Source organism: Eptatretus burgeri, chromosome 3 (assembly GCF_056783735.1).
Source record: "Eptatretus burgeri isolate ZD-2024b chromosome 3, Ebu_testis_v1, whole genome shotgun sequence".
In the NCBI taxonomy this organism is placed as follows: Eukaryota; Metazoa; Chordata; class Myxini; order Myxiniformes; family Myxinidae; genus Eptatretus; species Eptatretus burgeri.
The window spans coordinates 48,449,742-48,477,713 of record NC_140963.1 but is presented as its reverse complement, the minus strand read 5'-3'; the positions used below and the strand labels follow the sequence as shown (position 1 = coordinate 48,477,713).

General features: G+C 44.0%; 1 protein-coding gene across 3 annotated transcripts in view; it reads right to left on the bottom strand.

Annotated features, from left to right (window-relative positions):
- The window catches only part of LOC147029821 (protein mono-ADP-ribosyltransferase PARP14-like), a 156,333-nt gene that overhangs the window by 23,942 nt on the left and 104,419 nt on the right, over positions 1–27,972 (bottom strand). For all 3 annotated transcript variants that reach the window (XM_085873181.1, XM_085873178.1, XM_085873180.1), the window contains exons 15-17: positions 18,134–18,179; positions 5,034–5,153; positions 3,615–3,677 (exon numbers count right to left, since the gene is read on the bottom strand). In XM_085873181.1, the coding sequence (XP_085729307.1) occupies positions 3,615–3,677; positions 5,034–5,153; positions 18,134–18,179 (229 nt within the window). The remainder of the gene's footprint in view (positions 1–3,614; positions 3,678–5,033; positions 5,154–18,133; positions 18,180–27,972) is intronic.

Below are 27,972 nucleotides of genomic sequence, written 5' to 3'. Positions count from 1 at the left end.
AATAATAATTGCATAAAATAGGACTGAGCATCCTGAAGCTCACCTGGATCAGGAGTAACAGTTACTCAATAACACTCAAAAATTCACTTAGTCACTCAAAGTCACTTACAGCAGAGCAACAGTCACTCAAACGAGTTGGTGTCAAAGCCACACAATGCTCGCCTGTTTATACATTTATCGTTTTTAAAAGACGAGTCTAATAATTAATATTTTTTACAAAGCATTGCAGTGAAGTATAATTATAAAGCAATATATGTATTTGTATATTGTAATCAGTAACAAGAGCGCAAGTGAGCACAATATACGCCCGAACAAGAAGGTATATACAGAATATATGGTGCTACTACATGGAAAACAGCATCCTGTTTGCCATGGCAACCACTTTAGATGACGAATGTATGTCGCAACACACCGTCTCCACAGTCTGTACCTATGTACCAAATATGAAACGTGAAAGTTGAAAACTTTGGGAGTTAGAGTGTGGACAGGAACTGATGGAAAACAGCATCCTGGTTGCCATGGCAACCACTTTAGATGACGAACGTATGTCAGGACACACCATCTCCACAGTCTGTACCTATGTACCAAATATGAAACGTGAAAATTGAAAACATTGGGAGTTAGAGTGCAGACAGGAACGGATGGAAAACAGCATCCTGGTTGCCATGGCAACCACTTTAGATGACGAACGTATGTCACGACACACCGTCTCCACAGTCTGTACCTATGTACCAAATATGAAACGTGAAAGTTGAAAACTTTGGGAGTTAGAGTGCGGACAGGAACGGATGGAAAACAGCATCCTGGTTGCCATGGCAACCACTTTAGATGACGAACCTATGTCACAACACACCGTCTCCACAGTCTGTACCTATGTACCAAATATGAAACATGAAGGTTGAAAACTTTGGGAGTTAAAGTGCGGACAGGAACGGAAGGAAAGCAGCATCCCGGTTGCCATGGCAACCACTTTAGATGACGAACGTATGTCGCGACACAACGTCTCCAGAATCTGTACCTATGTACCAAATATGAAACGTGAAAGTTGAAGACTTTGGGAGTTAGAGTGCGGACAGGAACGGATAGAAAACAGCATCCTGGTTGCCATGGCAACCACTTTAGATGCCGAACGTATGTTGCGACACACCGTCTCCACAGTCTGTACCTATGTACAAAATATGAAACGTGAAAGTTGAAAACTTTGGGAGTTAGAGTGCAGACAGGAACGGACGGACAGACAGACAGACAGACCGACGGACGACCGGTATCACATAATACGCCCTGAGATATATATATATATATATATATATATATATATATATATATATATATATATATATATATATATATATATATATATATATATATATATCGGGCATATCAAAAATAGTGTGGTAGATAAAAATATTATAAAGGAAACTAGAGGGGGAGCACTCGGGAGAGTGCAAAACCTCTGCTGCCAATACTGCTGGGTCACTCAAGTGAACCTTATATCTTATTCATTAAATATGATGTCAACAGTGCTGACAGAGTTATAGTTCTTTTCTCCAAAATTTTTTTTGGGGGCAGGGGGGGGGGTGGAAATCACTTAAAACATGTAGAAATGCAAAAAAAAAGAAATCAAAATTGTTGAAAAAAAAGTTGCAAAAAGTTTTTTTTCTCGAACAATTTTTTTTTGGGGGGGGGGGTGGAAATCATTTAAAACATGTAGAAATGCAAAAAAAAAAAATTTTTTCTCTAGCAATTTTTTTGGAGGGGGTTGGAAATCACTTAAAACATGTAGAATGCAAAAAAAAAAAAAAAAAAAATCAAAAATTTTTTTTCTCTAACAATTTTTTTTGGGTTTTTGGGGGCGGGGGACCAAGTCCAAAATCTAATGGCATGATCCTTGGACCATACCGAACTCCCCCACCAAGTTTCGTCGAAATCCGTCAAGGAGTTTTTCCGTAATACTGTTCACAAACAAACAAACAAATAAAAACCAATGTCACCCCCAGGGTGACCAGTATTTTGCCAAAATGTGAACATGAGTGACTTATTTATTCGATTAAAGTTACTCAAAAAATAAGGGTTTCATCGACCTTGATGCTTGACCTTTTTGTGACCTTGACCTTTGACCTTGACCTTTATATTTTCGTACGGTTAATGGTATCTCTCCAGGACCGTTGTACATGAAATATCAAGAGATTTTGATGAGAACGGAGGAAATAAAATTTTCATGAAAAATCCGTTTGTTCGTCATGGGTTGGACGGTCATGGGTTGCTATGACGTCATCAAATGACGTCATAGCGTCAAACTTTTGACAGATCTGGAAAGCACTTATCAAGCGCTTTCATATGAGTATTACTCGCTATGGTATCTAAGATTTCAAAATTTGACCTTGGGGTCAAAAACTTTCGACCTCCAGCGCTAACCATGAAGGTCAAGGCCGATCGCCACCAAAAATTAATCAGCTGAGCGTCAGACCATGAACTATATTCCCATGAAGTTTGAAGACGATCCGATCAAAATTACTCAAAAAATAAGGGTTTCGTCGACTCCCCTGATTTGCTACAAAGTGACCTTGACCTTGAAAATTTTATGCGCTGAAAGGGACCTCTATAGGACTCTGATATGCGAAGTTACAAAAATTTCCAATGATAACTGTGCTCTGCAGAGTGATCGATACATGATAACAGACAAACAACAACAACAAAAAAAATAAAAAATATACAAGCTGACTAACATATCTTGCAAAAACTTCGTTTTGGCAAGATAACAAACAGAAAGGGGTGAAAACAGTAACCTCCGATCTTCGATGGCGGAGGTTAAAAATAACTTGAATCAAAAAATTTAACATTTTCACGCTCACGCTGACGCTCACGCTCACGCCGGGGGTATCGCTATAGCTCTCTGTTCTTCGAACAGGCAAGTTAAAAATAACCCCCTTACAAACCCACAGACCCTGATTTTTGATGCTGTGAATAAACTTTAGTATATCATGGGTGATGAAGGTTGTGGTCAAGTTTCATCGGAATTATATGTGTAGTTTCGGAGAAGAGCCAATAACTATTTGGGGGGGAGGGGGGATCAGCCCCCCCCCAGTTAACCCCCTTAATGAGTGCAGATTTTAATGCAGTTAATGTACCTTCGTTTGGCATCAGATATCAAGCTTGTGGTCAAGTTTAATCAAAATCATGTGTTTGGCTCAAGCGATGACTGAAGTGTTTTCAGACTGACTGACTCACTGACTGATTGACTGATTGATCACACTCCTCCTCAATCTCCTCAATCGCATAAGCTCACCGGAGTAAAGTCCCGGTGAGCTAAAATGAGAAAGAATGAAAAATCAGCAGTAGCAGGAGAAAGGTGGCTGGAAGGGTGTATCTTTCCACGATAAAATTAGGAATATCAAATACAGTCACTTTAATTAATGGAGGCAGAAACAAAACTAACAAGAGAAGGAGGAAAAGGGATCGCTGTGATGAAATCCGAGGTATACAAAGTAGAAACAACATATAAAATTAATATTACAAGAATATAACAATTGCTGTATAGTCCATTGAACACTAAATATCAAACTGCAATTGAAACAATTAAAGCACCACTTTAATACCACTTGCTCACACCTTACCATGCTTCTGGCATTCCAATTGAACTGAAGCTCCAGCTGCTTGTAGTATTGCTCCAGAAACACCTTTTAAAGTAAAAAAAAATTGTAAAATTTAAAAACAGGAAATTTTGTTTTTAGAATTACATAATCCACAAATAATAAATTGGTGTTTTTTTTGGATGCAGAGTTGAGACACGTGCATGGAGGAGCTATAACACAGAATGGATTAAACAACATGAAAGGAAGAGTGGAAAAGGGAGTGGGGGGGGGGTGAAAACACACTGATGGCAGGTTGAAGGGACAAAATACAGGGAAACTCAGAGGAATAAAGGATGTGTGGATAATGAGGGCAAGGGGAGGGGGGACACAGGGTGAACAGGATGGATAAAGGCACAAACTCTCAATCACAGAAGAGGAAGGAAAAACTAGGGAAGAAGCAGAAATGGAACAGAAAAAAAATAACCTTATAAGTATTTATAAGTTGGCCTCGCAGGATGGCATAGAGGTATGCACACTCTCCTCAAAGCTTTCTAGCCTGAGTTTGATTCCCAACCCAGTTATAAAGTGTCAGTTCGGTGTTTCACAGACAGGGCGTTTCATTAATGTGTGTGTCGTCTGGAAGTGTATTAGCAGGTATGGTAATTCACCCATTTCTAATGATAATTCTTCACTTTAACATAAAAGTAAAAACTTAACTTCGAAGTGGACATCCCAACTTAGCAGAATGTTTCCATCCACACCCAGAGTCGAACCACCACTTTTCAAGTGATTTTGTCAAGCGATTTAGGGGTGCATAAAATAAAGAGAATGTATGTAAATTGACCAAGTAGTTTTCCATTGTATAAGGTTTTCATACAGAGATACTACTATAACACAGGACTGGAAACCACTGAGACTTGTAATACAACCTCTCACCAGAAGTGGCGCTACATGATACACATTTACATAGAGAATTTGCATCCCCCTCCCTCCCCCACCCCTGAACCCCAACGACTGAGTTTTTTTCAATGCCGAAAACCGTCCTGGGTACACCTCAAGTGCAACCAACAAATTTCAACTAATTTGGTCTTGTGGTTTCAGAGTGCATACAAGTCAAACAAAAACACACGAACTAAGCAAATAAACTATGTCGGATTATATATATATATATATATATATATATATATATATATATATATATATATATATATATATATATATATATATATATATATATATATATATATATATATGTATATATATATATATATATATATATATATATATATATATATATATATATATATATATATATATATATATATATATATATATATATATATATATATATATATATATACACACACATATACATAGTATGAATGAATACAACTTGATAGCAAAAGTGTCATTCATCTTAATGATTTCGTCTTGAGTGTTCATCAGTGGGTATAATGAAACCTTGTTGTAAATCAAAAGTAGGTGAGGTAGAGTTCACAATGGCATCAGTTGTCTCCTTTGTGATGTCCCCTTGGATGACTTCCACATGCATTCCAGAAAAGCCTGACCCAGAGCTTGCACCTGAGAAAACAGCAAGTCAATGAATAACTTTCCAAAACCTATTATTTTGAAAGACCATTGTGTGAGAATTTACATCATCATCACAAATACTTATCATCATTCTGTTTGTCCGGCATCTATTCGACGTGTCAATTTGACCAATATTCTTCAAGTTTATCCATGTGAAGGCATAGAAATAATTATTCTGATTTTGTCAAACAATGCAAACATGGTATGGAGCTACAATCTGAAAGCTTAAATAAATGACAGGAAGTAGTCCAAGTGTTGGGCCAGAAAAGCGTGCATTAGGGTCCGCACAATGTTTTTCTGCATTTTTGTGATCACCAGACCATCTGAATGAATATTCCGATTGATGCCACTTTGGCACCCTTGAGCATTTTTGTAGAAACCCATTAATATGCAAATTAGCGGTGGCCATTGTCAAAAATTACTATTTTTCTTAATATCTCCAAAAGTAAGCATCCAAATAGCCTGGTTGAGATGTCTACACCCATGTTTTTAGGGTCACTGGTCATGATAAACCTACTTAAAATTTAATAACACTTAAATTTAGCTCATTAATATGCAAATGAGCAGTCACCATTATCAAAATAACAATTTTTCTTAATATCTCCAGAAGTAAGCATCCAAACAGCCTGGTTGAGGTGTCCAAACCCATGTTTTAGGGTCACTGGTCATGATAAACCCATTTACAATTTGATAACATTGAAATTTAGCTCATTAATATGCAAATTAGCATAACCCTACCCCCTGAATTTGTCCGCGCCGATTGGCGTTTTTGCAGTATAGTTATACAACAACAAAACTGTTTGAAAATAACTTGCGCAGAGCCGTTTATTCCCAGTACAGTTGTGAAGAAATGGCTGACCTCAGAAGATCAACAGCATGAACTGTTTCTGATCAAGTAAGTTGAGGCATGTAATGTAATGAAAGAAACATGGAGAACTGAGTTTTAAGTAAGAGTAATATCTTCTGATACAGTAGAATGATCGATATTATTTGCAAGCAAGTTTTTTTATTATTATTTAACATGATGTGCCTGAAAGCAACTGTGTATTTTATTGATTTTTAAAAGTATACAGGGTGGAACCTGTTTCCTGAGAATTTTTTTCAAATACGAACAAAGAAATTAAATGTTTACTGATGTTTATAATTACCTCTATTGTTACAGGTTAAGGCTCCATCACCATGGGAGACTGTTTATTCAGTTCCTGCGATGCAACTAAAGCTGGAAAACCTCTGGTAACAGTTGGTCCAGACAGAGTGTGAAGTATCATCTGGTCAAGCAAAGCAAGACAAGATAGTATACATGAAGAACTTGAACAGAGATTACAGGCAGACGAATCTATTGAGTTCACATGCCATAGAGACTGTGTGCCAACGTACACATCACGCTCACACATAGAAAGACACTTGAAACGAATGAGTAATGCCTGTTTGGAAGATGCTTCAACAAGCAAAAGAAGCCGCCGTTCAAAGACGACAGTATTTGAATTCAAAGAACATTGCATTTTTTGTGGAGAAAAGTGCATCATGGACTTTGATAAGAAGAATCCTAATTGTTGGCGGCGAGTTCTCCTTTGTAGGACTGCAGATTGTGTTGATCGGACAACTTTCAAACAAACTATTCTAGATGTTATCGATTCCCACCAGGACGAAGAAGGACGCCAGGTCAAGATACGATTAATGGGTGCAATCAGCGATCTTCATGCTGCTGATGCGAGATATCACGATGACTGCATAAAGTCCTTCATGGTACCCCGTTCTGTTGCAGCAGCAGCACACAATGGCAGAGAAACTCAGGACATTGAGTCAGCTGTCAGTTCTACCATCCTCTCGATGAAAAATTACATGTTGCGCATCTGGAATTCAGTAGACGTCTACAATATGTACAAGGATCATGGAGGAAAGCTGTACTCTCGACGAACCCTGTTATCCAAATTGTTGGATATACTTGGTTCTGAGCTGCTGGTTCTGTCTGGTGAAGGTGTCGCTAGTTTAATCTTGTTTCGCAGCAGAGCGTCGACTGCGATCAACTTAGTAGCATCAGATGAAGATGACGCCATTGATGTTTCCATAGAACGAATTGCCAAGAAGGTTGCACAGGAATCTACGCAGTTGTCATCCGACCCCAGTTCCTATCAGCCTAGAATTAATATGAGTGAGTAAAAAGCAGTGAGTTCAACCCTTCAATTGCTATTCTCCAAAATATCAGCTAAACTGAACTGCACACTTCCAGGAGCTTCTGATAGGAAACATCATAACGGGTATGATCACCAATCGACCAACTACACTCCAAATAGCACTGGGAGTTCGAGTCAGCCGTAAAAGCCTCATCGAGCAGTTGTACAACTATCGTGTGACCTGTTCCTATGTTGAGTTTCAGCGTTTCAAGGGATCAGCAGCAAAGGCTGCAATTGTTCACTCCGGGATTAGGGGAACCGCCAATGCTGAATGTGGCCTCGTTCAGGTTGTTGCTGACAACTTCGACACAAATATCTCATTCCAGAATGGACTCGTTTCAACACATTCTCTTGCAGTACTACTTACCATAAAAGATCAGGAGATATCTTCCACATCTGAAGATGAAGCCATCATCAGACGATTGACCCGTGATGAAATGAAGACACCTGTGACAGAAGACATTTCGGTTCAAAGGTACAAGGGACCTGAGAAACCGGCGATGCCAGTTGAAGAAGCTACACGTGTGGTGTTACCTCTCCGCATATTGGCTCATCAAGCTATACAACTTAGGAGAGTTCAAGATATGGATTTCTCTTTTCTGAAGCAAATCACTTCTGATCAGAACACACCAGAGTTTGGTGGCTTTAATACAAAGCTCTGCAGAGAGCAAGAACCCATCCAACCTGCAACGAGGGCCATTTATACACCACTCATAGATATGGATCCAGCTGATCCGGACACGATGTTTACAGCAATGGAGGAGGGAAAACGCTTGACCGCAGAGTGTGGACAAACTGTAACCATCTTCACAAACGACCAACAACTGTATTGAGTGGCCGTTAATGTTAAATGGGTTTATCCTGAGCGATTTACCCAGTTCATACCAAGGCTGGGTGGCATGCACACCCTCATGGTTTCATCGGTTGTGTGGGGAACTTTATGGCTGAAAGTGGGCTGGAAGACATGATGAAATCTGCCTTTGGAGGTGTTGCTCATATGCTTGGTGGAAAAAGTTTCCCCAAAACTTCAGGGCCCTGCAATTGGTGACTGAGGAGGTCCTTCGTTTCAGCGTGGCTCAGACAGAAAGCCATGAAGACTTAATGGACACTCTTGAAACCAAAGCAACAAAGAGCATGGCCACACAACTATGGGTACAGAACCTTGTGAAACCTGTATTCATCATGATGGCATTTGTTCATGTTGAGCATGAAGGAGACTGGCCATTGCATCTTTGGGCTATGAAGGAGATGCTCCCCTACTCCTTCGTGGCTGGACATCACAACTATGCTAGATATGGGCTCTACTACCTTCGATCGATGGAAAGGCTTCATAGAGAAATTCTGGAAATGTTCTTGAAAGGAGATCACGTCGTAATGCGGCACAAGAACGGCCTATGGAACGGCATATGGTCGGATATGTACATAGAGTCCACATTTAGTCAGATAGTCCACAATCTCACAGATATGTATGAGGGGCACATAGTCATAAAGGTGACCATTCACAAGGAAGAGAAGCCATCACGCATACGATCTGATGCAGAGGACCGAGATAAGATAAGGAGAAAACTCCAGTCCTGTATCGACCCACTTGACCCAAATGAACATGCAGACAGAATTGTCAACATTGTAACTGGCAGAATTGGACCGGATAAGGTGAATGCGCCAAGGGCAGTTGACATTGGCTGAGCACAGATGCATTCGTATGAAGAAAGCTAGCCAGCAGGATTCAACGCTCTCTTATCTGAACAAGTCATAACTATGGCAGTGACACGGAAAGTCATGCGTGTGGGATCTACTGAAGTTTGTGATCTAAATGTCATCTACTCCAGGGTCATGGGACTCCAACAAAGTCGAAACATCAAACTATGTGACGTCTTAGAGTACGAGCTTGCACCTGTGCCAACATCTATGTTCGATGAAAAGGGGGAGATGAGAATAGCAAAGACCAAGTCGACATTGAAGAAGAATCTCCAAGTGGAAATCTCAACAAGACTGGTTCCACAACCTGAAGTCACCATCTTAGATGGTTGTGCAATCCTCTGGGTTATTAATTGGCCTAACAGGGGAATTGTGCAAGACTCTGTTGACAACTTCACGAGCTACATCATGGCAAAGGTGGACAAATCAGATGTATATATGGTATTTGACAGATATCATGATTTCAGCATCAAGAGTGCAACAAGATTAGCAAGAGCTGGGCAGCAAGCTAGCAGGTGCCACAGGTTGAACCGCCAGACTCCACTGCCTCCACAGCTGGTGATTCTGTCAGTAACTGAGAACAAAGTTCAGCTGATAGAACTGATTTGCCAGAATTTGATTGACGTTAGTCAACAGAGAAAGCAGAGCCAACACAGGCTCGTCATTACGGGAAAGGAGTCTACCCCAGTGGAAATACACCACGGAGCCCAAAGGTGTCGCACTGATTTGAAGACGACGCATGAGGAGGCAGATGTCATCATGATTCAGCAAGTCGCTAAAGTTGCCGAAGATGGCGCAAAATGCCTGTGATGATACTGATGTGTTCATCTTGCTTGTGTCTCACTTCGCAGAACTTCATCTGCAATGCTGCATAGCAATGGAAGCAACATGTCCTGGCCGATCGTTGATCGACATTGGGGCGACTGCCAGAAAGCATGCCGGGGTGGTGCAAGACCTACTAGCTTTACACGCACTGACAGGTTGGGACAACCGTTGCCCAGATGTATGGTAGAGGTAAACTGACTGGTAAGAAGACACTCGCAGCAGGCCATTCACTTCAAAAACTTGGGAATGTGGATGCATCTATTGATGATGTCATCGCTGAAGCCATTGTGTTCATAGCTGTTTGCTATGGTAGCAAGGAGAGAAGCAACATGTCTGATGTTCGCAAAGAGGTGTGGTCTATGAAGATGGCGAAACCAAATGCCATCAAAACACCAGACCTAAAGGCTCTGCCACCAACTACAGAGTCCTTTGAACAAAACGTGCGACGCGCTCATATCCAGACAGCAATATGGAAGTCAGTTGCTGAGCTGCAGCCACCACCTCTGGATCCCACTCAGTACGGATGGAAACGTGATGAGGCATCAAGATCATTACTTCCAATTATGCTGCCGCCCAACGTCGCTCTTGCACCACCAGAGATCTTGGAGCTAATACGATGTGGATGTTCCTCCGACAAGCAATGCTGCTGCACAGCAGCCAAGTTACCATGCACAGTTTTCAGTATGTGCCATGGAGATACTGGCTGCAGGAATGAGCGCACCAAGACAGCTGCTGCATTTGCCCTTGATGATGACTCTGACACTGAATGAGACACCAAGCACTGAAGTAGCCTTCATAAGGTCTACAAACCTGTTATATATATAGGAACATTTGATTCACACAGGAATGTTTTCTTTTGTTCATGTTGTGAGCTGCTTTCATTGCATACTGTCGAACTGTTGAATCTGTATGAATAATAAAGTGACCTATATTCACAAAGACTGAAGTGTTTTTTTTTCTATCTATATGTCTATTTATCTATATATTCAATAATGGCGACTGCTAATTTGCATATTAATGAGCTAAATTTCAATGTTATCAAATTGTAAGTGGGTTTATCATAACCAGTGACCCTAAAAACATGAGTTTGGACACCTCAACCAGGCTGTTTGTATGCTTACTTCTGGAGATATTAAGAAAAATTGTTATTTTGATAATGACGACTGCTAATTTGCATATTAAGGAGCTAAATTTAAATGTTATTAAATTTTAAGTGGGTTTATCATGACCAGTGACCCTAAAAACATGGGTGTAGACACCTCAACCAGGCTATTTGGATGCTTACTTTTGGACATATTAAGAAAAATAGTCATTTTGACAATGGCTACTGCTAATTTGCATATTAATGGTTTTCTACAAAATTGCTCAAGGGTGCCAGAGTGGCATCAATCGGAATATTCATTCAGATGGTCTGGTGATCACAAAAATGCAGAAAAACATTGTGCGGACCCTAATGCAAGGCCATGTTGAAAAATTGTGTTTGACATCCGGACTAAAGGTGATTCAAATAGGACCTGGGATTTTAGTTTCAAAAGGCTGAGTAATTAATGAATATAGATTAATTATTTTTGAGGAAACCTTTGCTTATAGTGTTCAGTAAGCCAGCATAGGTTATTAGTGTTAAATAAATAATAATAATTATAATATTCCACAGTAATTATATCGTACCCATATATCTGCCAAGTAAGTCATTCAAAGGTGTTAGAATGGAAGCTGATCAAGAATGGGAGACATCAGAAAAGGAAAAGTATGGTTGTGGAAGTCATCAGATTCAAGGAAGAGACTGATCAGAAATAGAGAATTCAGGTTACAGGGGAGGGAGTAGATGGGAAGTGGAAGAACATGAAGGAGGCCTTGCTCAGAGCAGCAGCTAATGTTTATGGAGAAACTAAAGGAGGGAGGACCAAAAGGGAGGAGCAGTGGTGGTGGAACTTGGATGTTCAGGAAGCAATTAGACAGAAGACCAAGGCCATCAAGGTATGACAATGTAATAGGCAGGATAATAGCAGGAGAAGGCATGGCAAGAAAAAAAAAAAGAAAAAAGAAAGAGGCCAAGAAAACAGTGTCAAAGGGTAGACAAGAGGCAATGTAGAAGGTGTTATGAGAAGTTACTCAGAAGAGGGTGAAAGGATTACTCATAGGGGAGTTAAGAGCAGGGAAAGGGCTCGAAGGGATATTCAGGACATTAAAAACAAACAAACAAAAAAGTTCCCTTACAAGGAACTTCAACAGAGAAGGCCATTCTGGCCCATCAAAGCCTGTGGTAGTATTGCCAACTTATGGTTATTTGTCCACGTTCTATCCTTTTAAAAGCTAAGCGTCAAGCAAGTACCATTTTAAGTCTTCTGTATGACTCAGACAGGGTTCGAACTAACCAACATCCCAGACTCAGAACGGCTTTAACCAAAATACCACCATGTCCATCAACCATTACACTGCCACATCTGTTATAATGTTAAAGCCATTAACCATTATAATGCCATGTCTGGTAAATAAAGAGCATTAAGTGGGAGATTCTTAATGAGGACATTCTTGGTAGATGGAAGGAATATGTTGAGGAACTGCTAAATAAGGAAAATGGAAGGGAATTATGAAGATGAAAGGGAAGTATGAAGGGAATGGAAGGGAAGCATGAAGATGATCAGAAATAGCGAATTCAGGTTACAGGGGAGGGAGTGGATGGGAAGTGGAAGAACATGAAGGAGGCCTTGCTCAGAGCAGCAGCTAATATGTATGGAGAAACTAAAGGAGGGAGGACCAAAAGGGAGGAGCAGTGGTGGACCAGTAAATACAAGGACCAGTAAGAGTCAGAACATGAAGAAGTTGTGACAGCTCTAAAAGAAAGCCAGTGGACCATAAGGGATGGAAGTGGAGATTATTATGATATGATATTGAGGGATGGAGTAGTGTACTGGTTTTGGCAGTGTTGGTTAAGATCTGGGAGGAGGAGAGAATACCAAGGGATTGGCAGGAGAGTTACTTTATGGCTATCTACAATAATTAAGCAGAGACAGGAAATCATTTGGAAGGAAATAATAAGTTAGATTGTGGGTTTGTGGATCTGGATAAAGCAAATGATAGGGTTCCAAGAGAGGTGGTATATTGATCTATTAACAATGAAGGGGGTACATATGAGACCAGTAAGGTATCAGAGGTCACATAAGAAAAGAAAGACTGAGGTTGTGTATGAGGAGTCTAAGGACCGCCGCACACCACCCGACGATGCAACACAACAAGATGGTCGGCGACAGCTGAGTCGGTGACAGTTTTTGGTAATCGTGTAATGTGTGGCGGTTGACGATCATCGTCAACTAGTTTTACTGATGCATCAGCAGCAATTGTAAAAGTTGAACAAGTTTAACTTTTACGACGAGTTATGTGCAATAATTATGCATCAGTCTCTGACAATCGGCGATGCAGCATAATGGAATGACCAATTGCACTTCAGCTTTCAGTAGCTTCCAGCTGTATCCGCATATCTGCAGCATGTTTTTTAATAGTTGTAGCTTTTGTGAACATTGAAGGCCAAAAATCAATTTGGAAAGTTCAATGCAGTAGCCTGAACCTGACCTTTGTTTCCTTAAATATTTAGCAAATATTCAGAAATAATAAAATCGTGACATTCTTGGAACATTGTGTTACAAAATTTTTTAATGACAGTCTCTGCCTTTGAATTACATCAACATATACCTACTGTATGTGCGGCGCGAGTCGATGCTTGTTCAATTGCAGTACTGCATTACTTGTGGCCAAAAAAACCCCTTGGTCATTGCGACTCACTCTGCAGCTGAGATGGTACCCTTGAATGTTGTGTTTCTCCTCGCTATCCACTGAGTGAAAGGCTCCATTACATCATCAAAGTGTGTTTGCCATAAACCTTGTTCCTGCTATAATAGAATAATAGAAAGGGTACCATTGGAAAGATAACTAGCATACGTTGAAGACAGTCTTCGATATCCCCCGCCATAGTAAATGAGGATTAACAAACTTATATTCCCTAAGCATGTGCAATATGTATGTGAAGTTTCCCCTTGATCTGACCAGCCATTCGAGATAGGAAGATGTTTGAAGGTTTTAGGGTAAATTCAATGTGGTCGCCAAACCATGTGTCCTATCAATTAGAAATTAACAAACTTCTGAAAGGATGTCTTGGGGAAAGTGTATGTGAAATTTTGCCTCAATCTGTCCAGCTGTTCTGGAGAAGAAGATTTAAAAAATTTATTAATTTTCAATCCAAGATGGCTGACGAACCATGTGACCTATGACATCATAAATTTACATTCTTCCTCCAATCCTCCAGCGGAATACGTGTGTGAAGTTTCGTGTTAATCGGATGAGGTGTGTTTTTCTATCCAAGATGGCCGCCAAACCATGTGACAAGTGACGTCATAATTTTTACTATGTATGCAGACATGATGGAAGATGATAGTTGCAAATTTTCGCTTCGTGAGGTTATGTAATTCCAGAGAAAACATTATTTAATATTTTTATTGAATCCAAGATGACTGCCAAACCATGTGACCTATCAATTAGAAAATATCATAAGGCACCAGTTCACCACTTGATTGATATGTGTACCAAATTTCGTAAATATATCTTGAGGGAATTTGTAGTTAAGCTCCGGAAACAAAATGTGACGGACGGTCAGACGGACGGACGGACGGAACCCATTTCTATATCCCCCGCCAACTTTGTTGGTTGGCGGGGGATAATAATCTAATGACTTGGTTGAAAAGCTGATAATCGATTTAGTTGCAACAAAAATTTGTGCCGTTTAACCATGCACGTCTTCATGGATTGAAGAAGAAGAAGAAGCGGGTTAGCGAGTTTAATGCATCGGCATGTTCTCAATGGTAAACATAAAAATGAGTTCCCTTGTCTTCTACAGAAAGCTCTCCCAGCAAGTTGTTAAACGCTCCCTGAGCCAGTCTTCTCTCCACCCAGGGCTTTACCCACAGGTGCTTCTTTCTCCTGGCATGCTGTCAGCGATGCACGAGCACTATTGTCAAAGCAGCAGCACTCAGAGTTTTCACCATTCTTATCCTCTCCCTGCATGTGCTTGTGAGAATCAACATCTCTGGCTATTATCAGAGCTGCCTCAGTACCGTAGAGTCTGGTAGCTCACTCAAGCTGACTGGCAGGAACTGTAAGCTACCCCCTCATGTCAAGACTGGTCCTTCATTTCCACCTCTCCTGAAGTTAATACTGCTTGGGAATCCTTCCACACAAGCTTGCTTTCCCTTAAGCATACAGATATATATCATACTCATCCTCTCGCCCCTGGTACACAGAATCCTATAGTGAGGCAGTTGCCTTCAAACAACTCGCCCTTGCTTATTGGAAGGCAAATCTGATTGAAGTAAACCTCAGCTAATTCCACAAAGTCAAGAACAAGTGTGTGTCCACTCTCAGGAAAGCTAGAACACATCTGGCCAACCTCAAGGCTGAACTCTCAAACCTGTCTCCTTCTTCAAAGACCTAGTGGTCCCTTGTCACGTCTGTCTCAGGTTTATGCTCCGCCTCCATCTCTTCCTTGACTTCAAATGGCACCACAGCTGATTCTGCTCGTGAGAAGGCCGAATGTCTTAATTTTGTGTTCATTTCCAAATATTGTGTCCCCAACCCCTCACTCCCTACACCTACCCTACCCTCTGGTACTCAACTGCTCCCAGATACTGTGTCTTTCCCACTTGAGAAGGTGAAGAGGTTTCTGGTAAACCTAAACTCCAATTCTGCAAAAGGCCCAGATGGCTTCAGTAGGTCTTTGTTATCGGTCTATGCTATGAATAGAGTTGGTACAAGCAGAAATTGCAGACCAAAATTGAGGTGGAAGTAAAGGCCCAGTCACACCTTGACGTTTTAGCCAGCTTATGCCGATTTTTGGAAAATTTGTGTAAAACGCTGGTACACGTCGAATACGTTATGGGTAAGTTTTGATAACATTGAGAGCACGCTGAAAAACACTGCCATACGTCGTAGTACGCTGACTTTAAACGTTGTACTTTGGGGTTTTCCTCGAATTTTTTCATGCTTGAAATTTTACGACGTATGCCGGCGTATGACTCACACGTTCCGCTACGCTGGCCATAAGTTGTAGGCACGTTATGTGATCATTGACACACGTTGAAACACGTTACTTGTAAGTTACTCATTAGTCGAAACACATGGAGGTAATGTTTAGCGTACCCGAAACTTATTTCTAACCTATGAGTAACGTTTTGTAAGCACGCTACACGAACGTTGTTCACACTTTGCAACATGTTACTTGAAAGTAATACTACTACTACCAACATCAACATCAGTAAATTCTCTCGAACTACTATTACTACTACTAATAACATCAACATCACTAAATTCTCGCGAACTACTACGACTACTACTAATAACATCGACATCACTAAGTTCTCTCCAACTACTACTACTACCAACATCGACATCACTAAATTCTCTCGAACTACTACTACTACTACTACTACTACTACTACTACTACCAACATCGACATCACTAAATTCTCTCGAACTACTACTACTACCAACATCACATCACTAAATTATCTCGAACTACTACTACTACAACTACTACTACAACTACAACTACTACTACTAACATCGACATCGCTAAATTCTCGCGAACTACTACGACTACTACTAATAACATCGACATCACTAAATTCTCTCGAACTACTACTACTACTACTACTACTACTACTACTACTACTACTACTACTACTACGACTACTGACATTGACATCTACTCAACATGGAGTCTGGAACACTGATAGGTTCCTCTTGTGAAGCCCATTTGTATATACCAATTCCCCTAAACGCTGCCAATGCGCCATTATACGGTAGCTGTAAGTTAGAAACACGTTCAGTTAGTTCTTTGGTCGTCCGAAAGACGTCAATCAAATTCGTCTGCATACGCCAATGTGCGTTTGAGATACGTTACACATAGGTTCAAAGCACGCTACTCATAGGTTCAAAGCACGCTACGCATAGGTTAAAAGCACGTTACTCGTTGGCTAAAAATTAAGTTTCGGGTATGGTAAACATTACCTCGACGTGTTTCGACTTACGAGTAACTTTCAAGTAACGTGTGGCCGACGTGTGTAAATGATTGCGGAGCGTACTGAGAACTTATGCCAGTGTATGCGGAACTTGTGAGCCATACATCGAGTACGTCGTAAAATTTTCAGCATGCTTGAAATTTCACGACGTACCACGTATATGCCAGCGTACTTCATTGTTTTTCATCGTGCTCCTAACGTATACACAACTTACCCATACCGTATTCAACGTGTCCCAGCGTTTTAGACACATTTTTCATCGGTCAGCATACGCTGGCTAAATCGTCAAGGTGTGACTGCGATGTTGACACTTCCAATTTTCAGGCGGTTATGATTTAAATCTGCGTGCGGCAGGTTTTTAACAGAGAACGCCATGAGTTCGTCGGCGATACGTGCAGCGCGCTCTGACTAAGTTAAACTATCGTTGGGCATAGGTTGTGAACGCCGACAACAGGCTAAGCATTCGTTGGTATAAGTTTTCTTTAACACAACGAAACGTTCTGTGCTGGTTACTAATACGTTATGCATACGACCAACACGTTATGAATACGACCAAAACTTTAAAAAAAAACCTCAAAACTTCAGCGTACGCCAACGTTTTATGTGCATTTTTATACGTTGCCATTCCTGGCTAAAACGTCAAGGTGTGACTGGGCCTTAAGTATTGGAGAGGGATATGGCGAAGATATGAGATACGGAGTCGTAGTAGTAGTCGTCCATAATCATGCATTTCCTGCTTTAATGTTTGTGCTGACAATCAAGATGCATGAAATAGCATAAGAAGGGTGAAGCAGCAAATAATGAAATTTTTGTTCAATGAACACCAAGTCTTATGAAATATATAAATGTTTGGGTGCACAGTATGGTGAGGAATGCCTTTCAAGAATGTCTGTATTGAAGAGCACTTTTGGATAAGAAGCTTTTGATGAGTGAAGATAATAAGAATGGTGTCCTGCACTGGATATGTAAACATCCTTAGAAAATACTACATTTAAGGTAAACGAGAGGTTCCACTCTTATGGGACAAGTGTATGTCCAAAGTTCGAGAATACCTCAAGAAGAAATGCAAATATCGTGAAAATTAAGCTTAATTATGAATACAAACAAAGCCCAGGTAAAAACTGTAGCAACTTTATATTATATAAAAATGTTAAATTCATTGATGTATATTTGTTTAGAATTAAAAAAAAATAAGAAATTCACAAACCGGTAAAAAATCTGTTGAGTGTTTTCCAACCCTGAATTAAAGGTTTCTGAAAAACAATGTACAAAACAAGAAGAGCAGGATAAATGTACTTCTGCAGTAACACAATGGTGTCAAAAACTTTTTTCTTGCACAAGTCACGTTTCCATTATTCGAAGAATGATAAAAAAAAAAGATTGATAAAAATTCTGATTATTTGTAATCACAGACTACCTCAATGCAATCCTGAGGGCAGATTCAACAATCAACATCACCTCCACTTGCAAAAATCAGAACAGGTGTCCAAGCTCATAGTTCAACAAGTAGCATGCAAGATCAAAATTCCAGAACAGTTCAAGGGACTGACAATTATGGATGAAATCAACATGGCTTTGATTGAGCTGTGCTAATCAACTTTGGAGGCAAGGAGAAGCTGAGGTTTCGGGCGTTAACCGTTTTGCTCTCCCTCTCATTGCCGAAGGGGAAACGGAGGCAAGGAGAAGCAGAAACATCAGCTTTTCCTTGTTTCCCATGGCAGTGAGCATAGCTCAGTCAATATCCTGTTGATTTGATCAAATGATCCACCTGCCCGCCGATGAAGATTAGCCGACACCAGCAAGAAGAGTTCTTCATTCTGAACTGATGATAACTTTGAGAGTGTTATAAGTCAAATGTACAATACTTTCAGAGAGATGCGAAGAGCAGTGACATGTTTGCCTCCACTGTTTTTTTTTTCCTATACGTGGTCGAAGCTCGTTAAGCGGCTTCAGCTTATCCGTGCCGTCAGCATTTGATGCAGGCGCCAGCGAGATGCGAGTTTTTGCCTTTTTGATGCCTTTTGTGGCCAATTTGACGGTAAGACACCGGTCAGGCAACATCCAAAAGGACAAACCCGTCTCGTCAATGTTGTATACATCTCGTAAATGATACTTCCCTATATCGGCCATCGCCTTACGGATTGTTCCTTCATCGGTGGCGGCGCTTTCACCGCTGATGGCTATGTTGCAAATGCTGAATCAACGTTTGAAGCGCTGCAGCCAACCATTGGAGTAACCAAACTCGTCGATGGACATGACCTTGCCGAAGAACTTAGCCTTTGTTCGTAGTATGTCCTCAGTCACAGGGAGGTTTTTCGCATGAACGCCCGAAAACCACAGATACTGTACAATGCCTTCTCCATATGCTCATGACGAGCGTGGCGCAGCACCTTAGCGGATGACGAAATATCATCAGTCGCACTCATCCATTTTGCGGCATCGGCGACGATATCGCCAACTGTCCGGCGCTCATGTTCAAGTTTCTACAGAAGAGAGAAATGACTAGCAATCTCTTGTTGGCTCGCAGACAAGTTCTCCTTTGCGTATTCCCATATCATGCATTTCTGATCGAGTGTGAAACACAATCGAGACCTCTTTCTTCCAGACCTGCTGAACGAAATCTTTGAACTGAAAAGTCTCAATGCACGGCACGAGGCAGACGGGACCAGCACGTGCTCCCGCTGACCATACACCAATAATGACCAAGGTTATTTTTAGATGATTGCAAAATACAATATTCGTGATGCGGCGAAGTACAGGTGATCGCTGGCGGTTAGCGCTGGCGGATAAACGAGGGTGTTTTTCATTGTTATAAGTACTTATGTACTGGGAAAACGTTGGTGGATGGCGGTGGCGGATCGCAATTGAAAAATGCATGATGGAAATTGGGAAACCCTGATTTCCAGGCGGAAGGCGAGGGTGGCGGTGAAAAGGGGGGCAGTTAATCGAGGTTACACTGCATGCATATATATATATATATATATATATATATATATATATATATATATATATATATATATATATATATATATAAATATATATATATATATATATATATATATATATATATATATATATATATATATATATATATATATAAATATATATATATATATATATATATATAAATATATATATATATATATATATATATATATATATATATATATATATATATATATATATATATATATATATATATATATATATATATACACATATACACAGTAGACGTGGCGTAAGTCGGCAGCGTGTAACTCGTCACTTCGCCGAAGTCGGCAGCGTCAAAAAGTCCCGAATTTAACTTGGGTTAAATCCCTTTGAATAAAGGGTCATCCCTCTGTAAGTTATGATCTCTAAGTCGTCAGATGTTGTCCGTTCCCGCGTAATGGAAACTCAAGTAAATTACCACTCCGAACTCGTCACATATGTCAGGTCAGGTTCGATCTGTGACCTGCTACAGGTACCATGTAAACCTGTACTAACCTGTTCCATGGTCGGGTTGTCGGCGACAAAACCGTCTCCCCCACCAGGTTTTCTGGTGAGGGGGGTGTTTGGATATGGACACCCAGCAGGATTAAAAACAAAACCTGTCTAAGGGCGGAGGAGCTCCTTGTGAGCCAACGGCCATCCATATCTAGTGCCCAACTGTGTCTGCGGACGTCCTCCTGCAGTTGGGTTACTTCTTATGAGGAGGTTGGTGGCAGGATTTGCACTCCGGCCACCGTAAAACCCTTCATTCCGCAAAACGCAAAAACGCAAAAAAAATCTGAAAACCCACTCCGTGGGAGTACCTCCTGCGCAGCTTCCCTTCGCAGGGCAGCTCACCGGATGACGGGATTGGGGCAAAGCCTTCGGGACCCCCAATCTTTGATGATAGGAGGGAAACCACGGGGTAACATCCCTGGCTCAGATTGCGGGAGAGTGTGTCGGAGTGGTGCTGAGGTGTCGTCCACCAAACGGCGGTCTCCTTGGGTTAACCTGAGGCGGTCCCTTCGGGTGGGTGCCTGGAATGTCCTATCCCTAAGAGAGGATGATCACCTGTCTCTGTTATCATCTGAGCTCAAGCGTTTGGACATCGGGATTGCAGCTCTCTCTGAGGTTCGGAGACCGGATTGCGGTGAGATAATGGTGGGTGGTTACACCTACTATTGGTCTGGTCGCTCTGATGGTTACCATATCCAAGGAGTTGCTGTAGCTGTGTCCAATAAGCTGACCCCAATGATAATTGAGGTAACACCGGTCAACGAGCGTATTATGAGATTAAGGATTCGTCACTCCTTAGGTGTCATTTCCCTGGTCTCTGTTTATGCTCCGACTGAGGCGAGTGATCTCACCGTGAAGGATGCATTCTACGCCACACTCGAGTCTGTGGTTGATCAGTGCCCCAGACGAGATACACTTCTAGTCTTGGGGGATTTCAATGCATCGACTGGAACTGATAGGGATGGTTATGAGGTGTGTGTTGGTCCCCATGGGTCAGGAACTATGAACCAGAATAGCACTAAGTTCCTTGACTTTGCAAGAAGTCATGGACTTAGGGTGGCTGGTTCATGGTTTCAGCGCCCACAAGCTCATCGCTGGACTTGGTATTCCAACGCTGGCGGTGTGGCAAAGGAGATTGACCATGTCCTCATTGACGGTCGTTGGAGGATGATCCAGAACTGCAGGGTCTGCCGGAGTGCTCAGTTCCTCAATACTGACCACAGGCTTGTTGTAGCAACTCTAAAGCTGCACCTTAAATCCTGGAGAATGGTACCATCCCAGCCTAGGCTGGATGTTGCCAAGCTCAGGGATGAGAGAGTAGCTGAGGAGTTTGCGAACAGGCTGAGTGGACACTTGGGGGGTCTGGGTGCTTTGGGGGGTCCTGAAGAGTTGTGGAGCGTCTTCAAGACCAGCGTCCTTGATGTTGCCGGTGGATGCCTTGGAACTCACCGCAGGGCAAAGAAGAATTTTGTCTCTCAAGGGACACTGGATACCATTGACCAGAGTCGCAGGGCCAGGCTGAATGGCAGAGCTGAGCTGTTCAGGGAGCTGAGGCGTAAAACTGTACGTGCACTGAGGGTGGACAAGGAGGCCTATGTGCGAGGAATCTGTGAGGGGGTAGAGCATCACCTGTGGACAGGTGATTCTCGTCCCGCTTACAGGGGAATTCGCGCATTACGTTCATCCAAGCCCATCCCTCGGAGCACTACAGTTCGAGCAGAGAGTGGTAGGCTCTTGACAGAGGAGTCTGAAGTGAAGGCCTGCTGGGCCGGTTACTTTGAGCGGTTGTACCAGGCTGATCCCCCAGCTGTCGAGTTGGACGTCAAGGGTGTTACAATCCCTGTTGCTGACTCGAATCAACTGTGGTCCACCTTCGCTTGTGGAAACACGGGCTGCGGTGAACCAGTTGAAACGGGGCAAAGCTCCAGGGATCTGTGGCATCCATGCTGAACTTCTCCTGGCTGGTGGAAATGCTGCACTCGTGTCATTGCATGCAGTTTTGTGCTCTGCCTGGAACACAGGCATCATCCCAACTGACTGGAAGAGGGGCCTTGTTGTCCCTCTCTGGAAAGGGAAGGGTGATCGCCAAGACTGCAACAACTACCGAGGGGTGACGCTGCTCTCAGTGCCGGGCAAGGTCTTTGCTCGGATAATTCTTGATAGGGTTCGCCACCATCTGCTTGAGCACCAGCGTCCAGAGCAGTCAGGCTTTACACCAAAGAGGTCAACGATTGACCGTATCCTTGCACTTTGTGTCCTCACCGAACGCCGACGAGAGTTTCGGCAGGGGCTGCTTGCAGCCTATGTTGATCTCTGTAAAACGTTCGATTCAGTGAATCGGGATGTCCTCTGGAGGATTCTTGGTCTTCGTGGGGTGCCACCAAAGCTGATCGATCTGATGTCTGAACTCTATTCTGGTACTGAGGATTCATGGGAACATATATATACACATATATATATATATATATATATATGTATATATATATATATACATATATACATATATACATATATATATACATATATATATATACATATATATACATATACATATATATATATATATATATATATATATATATATATACATATACATACATATACATATATATATATACATATATACATATACATATATATACATATATATATATATATATACATATATACACATATATATATATATATATATACATATATATATATATATATTGTTGTGGTTACCAGATTCGCAAACCACCATTCAGGTCCCTTAGGTGAGGTATCTCGGTAAGTGCATGTGTAGTTAGGCCCAAACCCGTTGTCTAGTGGGAATACATGTCATTTATACGTGCTGCGACTCTTCAGGATAGCCGTTTTTCTTTTACTATCTTTATTTTGGACCAACCGCCAGGATTACCATCACAATTACAACCACAACCACCGCTTCACCACAACCGCCACGACCTTTACCGTCACAACTCGCCACCATCGCATCACCGTCATCTCGCGCCACTCATGGGCACCGATGCTGGACTCGTGTAGGGCGCACGTTGAACAGCGTGTACAAAATCACGGATTTTGTGCTTCAAAAACGGATCCAAAACGACACACGCCCACTTTTTGCCGTCCAATCGGTGAGCGAGGGGCGAATTGGCCCCGCCCCCAGGGCGATCGATATATGCAAATTTGTGGATCAAAAAGCCTTCACGCCCACTTTTTCTCGGGCCAATGGGGAGCGAGGTGAAAGGTCAAAGGGAGGGGGTCAAAGGCGAAGTTACGGGGGGGATAAAAGGACGGTGTTCGTCAGTCAGAGTAGTAAGAAGTCGGAACGAGTAGTAAGAAGTCGGAACGAGGAAGAAGGAGTCGTAAAGGTCGGAACGAGGCGAAGGAGAGTCGGAACGGAGGGGACGAGCTGTGGAGAGGCGGCGAGTCGGACGAAGGGTGCTCGCGTCGTGCAAGGAGCTGCGCGCCCGAGGGAGGCCGGCAGCGCGACCTGGCCGAGGTGGAGACGCTCGTCGCGCACATAATAAAGATCCTCTATGCCCCGAGCATCAGCAACCCCCCTCCTGTTTCCCCCCGCGCTGAGATAGTGCGACCAAGGGGGCCCCGTTCCCACCCCCTGCCAGGCACTGTCCACGAGGCCCGCGGGTTGCGGGGCCATCGCCGCTCCGCGTCTCATCACCAGACGGGTAGGCCCGACCAGGTCTCGGCCCCAGGCCTACCTCATTCTTGAGGGTATTTCTTTTCCTTGGTTTTGGGTATGTGTTGTCGGCGCCGTCTGTGAAGTAGAATTGTATAAGTGTTGCCGTGTGCTCGGTAGTCGGTATTAGCTCTGCACTGTGTTTTCACTTTTATGTTTGCTTTTTGTGTAAATGGAATTGTGTTTTCTTTTTTTTGTGTGCATTTGGTGGAATTGTATTTGTGTGCTTCCCGTGTGCCGCGAATAAATGTGCTTTATTGTTGAACTGTTTCCCGCTTCGCTTCGTCTTTTTCCCCATTGAACCCCCATCTTGCTTCACGTAAAGGGTTGGTAGTGGGCTGAATACGCCCGATAATTAATCGAACCGTCGAGGTCGACGATAACACCGCTCGGTTATTCTGATAGTACGGAATGGGTCGCTTAAGTGGCCCGTGTCCGAAGTCGACCTGCGGCGAGGTGCGATCGCCCGGTCTACCCTCCGCGTGGGTACTTAGGTAGTTCGAATTTGGCGAGCAACCCTATCCCACGCGGGGGCTGATTGGCTCGATCGCGGTGAGACCGAAAGGTCCACCCGTGACTGGTTCCCGGCGTTAGTCCGAGAGGGTCACGACTGGATTGTCCGTCCGGTGGGCGACGTGCCGCGATTCGAGTTACGTGGCCGTCGCACGCCGGCGGGCGCGAAGACCGCAACACTGGTGTCAGGAGTGGGATACAAATTCATCGCCCTCCTCGCGGCACTGGTATCGGAGAACAGGAAAACAGGCTCTCCTGTCTCCGGCTAAATTCACGGGAATCGGTCCAGGGGTGAGAGAAGCGAACCCCGATTCCCTCCAAATTACGAGCGAGCGAAATTAACCCTTCACGAGAAGCAAGATGGCGTCTCAAGGCGAGCGGGAGCCGGGGGTATTAGAAATGGATGTAGAATGTGTAGAATCCATGGTCCAGGATGGAATCCCCGAGCAGGAAATGTTGATTGTGCAGGAACACGGACTCGCCCAACTGAACCCAGAGCCCGAAATGGGTGCGGCAGCGGCCGCAGTGTATGACACCTCCCCCCTCTCCACCAAAACCCTTCCCCAACCCTTGCCGAAACGGCTCAGCTGAGTGCATCCGACATGGCCCAGCTATGCGCCATGCTGGCGGCAATGACAGAAAAGATGGATACAAATACAAATGAAATGAAAAACGAAATGAAAGACATGAACAAGCAAATGAATGAAGTGAAAACGACGATGGATGCGAATACACAACAAATGAACGAAAAGATGGATGCGAATACACAACAAATGAACGGAATGGAAACAAACATGAAGGAGGAAATGAAAGAACTACGGGGTGAGACGCAGAACATGGGCCGATGCCTGCAGGCGGGCATGAAGGCCGTGACCAGGGAGCTGGGAATGGCGACTCCACGTGTGGGAGCAAACGAGCTGGAAGGGGGTGCAACGGCTGACAGGCCGGCGGTGGAGGCGGGTGAAAAAATAATTCAGGGGGCGTGTTGGGCGAGGGTCGTGACAGAGGAATCGACGGTGACCAAAAGGGAAAAATTAAATGGGGAGACCAAAACGTGTGAGACGAGACACGAGGTGACGACAAAGGAAATAATAATAGTTGAGACACGGGAGATAGAGGGTGAATTGGACGGGGTAAGTGACGCACACACACACACGGAGGTAGTGGAGGATAATGGGGGTGAGCTCGCGGAGCGTGTAGGGACCCGGTGCGAGCAGCGGGATGGCCTCCTCCAGGAACGAGGGGAGGGAGTATGCCCCCTTGAGGCGAGTCACGACCAGGTGAGTTCGGTCGTGCTTTGCGAGGTTGAGGGGACGAGTGCTGTGGACGGGTGCACGGAGAGCTTGGGGGGTATAGAGGCCCCGGAGACCCTTGTGGGGACACGAATCCCCAGTGTGGTTGTCCCTGTGTGTGTGGTGCAAGGTGTGAGTGCGTCCCCGTGTGTGGAAGCGACCCCGTGTGTGAGTGGTGTGGTGGCGATGGTGCCGGAGTACGTGCTTCCCAGCACGCCGTGTGTGGATGAGGCACCGTGTGTGAGTGAGGCCGTGTGTGTGAGTGAAACGGCCTGTATGAGTGAGGCACCGCGGGCGAGTGCCCCCGCGTGTGTAAGTGGTATGGTTTGTGTGAGGAAAATGGCAAACGTGAGTGAACGGCCGTATGCAAGGGAGACCGTGTGTGTGAGAGAGCGGTATGAGAGGGAGATGTCGGTTGGCATGCGGGAGCACGCAGCCGCGTCTCCCGGTTTGAATGTGATGGAGTGGACTGTGTGCGTCGTAACACGCAGGTGTGCGTGGGTTGAATGGAGACGGAGACGGCGACATGGGAGAAACGAAAGCCGAGTAGCGGCTGTAGTTGTTTCGGGGACCGTGCCGGGTTCACCCAGCTGCGAGCACGAGGTTCGTGCTGTGCAACGCACGAGACCACCACGTGCTCGCTTGCGAGAGTGAAGTCCCGGTCCGGAAACGCCAGCGGTGGATTTGCCGATCCCGCGGACGGACAAAGTTTAGGCAGGTAAATGGATTTGGACCGGATGGGTTCTCCACGCGATCGTGTGTGTTAAGCTCCAACGGGCAAAGCACATGTGTTCGCGTGGGGAACCCCTCGAGACGTGGGGCTTGTGTTTTTTTTTATGCGCACGGTGACGTCATGGCTGCACGTGTGGTTGGAATCCGGCAGGAGGGGTATCCCGGCCGGATGATACCGTCCAAGGAGGGACGAGGAACACGTGCAGCTGCATGACGTCACGGGCAGTTGCAAGGTGCAAAGTGCGCGAGCTCTGAGTTGCCGCGCAGGTGCTGCGCATGAAAAGGAAAAAGAAAAAAAAAAAAGAAAAAAAAAAAAGCAAGCCTCACTTTCGGGTACACAGGATTCCTGGGCAAGGGGTGGAAGACCCCCTTACCTGGGCACAGGATGAAAACTAGTTAGGGGGAAGGGTTAGCTTAGCTAGACCGACTTCATGGGGCAGGGGTAAGTCCTCATGGAGTCCGTGGAATGGATTAGTTAGAGGGATTGTAGCCAGATTTAGGATGGGAAAATGGGAAATAAAATGATTTATTTGGGAACAGTGACAGACTTGTGGATGTGTAGTGGGGACGTAGCTTAGCTACGTAGGTTAAAAGGAACGTGCTATAGTGTAAGGGACGACGTGGGAGCACGAGTTAGTTAGGGGATGTAGTTAGAAGGATGGCAGAGTTCAGCGGTGTGTGTGTTGAGAGGTGAGTACATGTTGAGTGAGTGAGGCCAGCGGGTCTGTGTGTGTGGAGTGAATGGGGAATGCATGGTGCGATGAGTGATTGGGGGGAGGAGTGACTCCCGCCCAAGGGACCCCGGGGTCAGTGTAGAGTGAGTTAGCTGGGTTAGTCAAATTGAAAAATGGAGGTCGTTTTGTTGTTGGTGGGAAAGTAGGCTCGAGACCCATTTGGAGGGGTGCAGGAGCCCTGTTGACGGGCTTGGGAGCGTGGCTGCGAAAGGTGAGTATCGCTGAGTGGGTACCCCGGGCACCAGGCTAGTCGGCCGCGGTAGGCCATGGGCCCATGGGGGGCCGGGATAGAGTAGTGGGCACGGGTGCGCCTGCTTGGTGCGGGGGCCCGTGGCGCCATTAGCCGCGTGGGCAGTGTTGTGGGCACGGGTGACCCTCGGAAAGGGGCCCGGGAGGCCGGCCTGCCACGTGTGCGTTTCAGGGGAGGTGCCATGGGGGGCACTCCCCGGTGTTAGGGAGCTGGTAGGCTCGGAGGCAGTGTAGTGCCCGGGGGTGCCATAGCGGGAGATTCGGCAGAGGGTCGTGCCTGCCTAAGGGAGCCACGTGTCCCAGCCAGGAGACCGTGTGAGGGCACGGAGAGAAAATTGGGGGGCGAGGCCCGAAATTG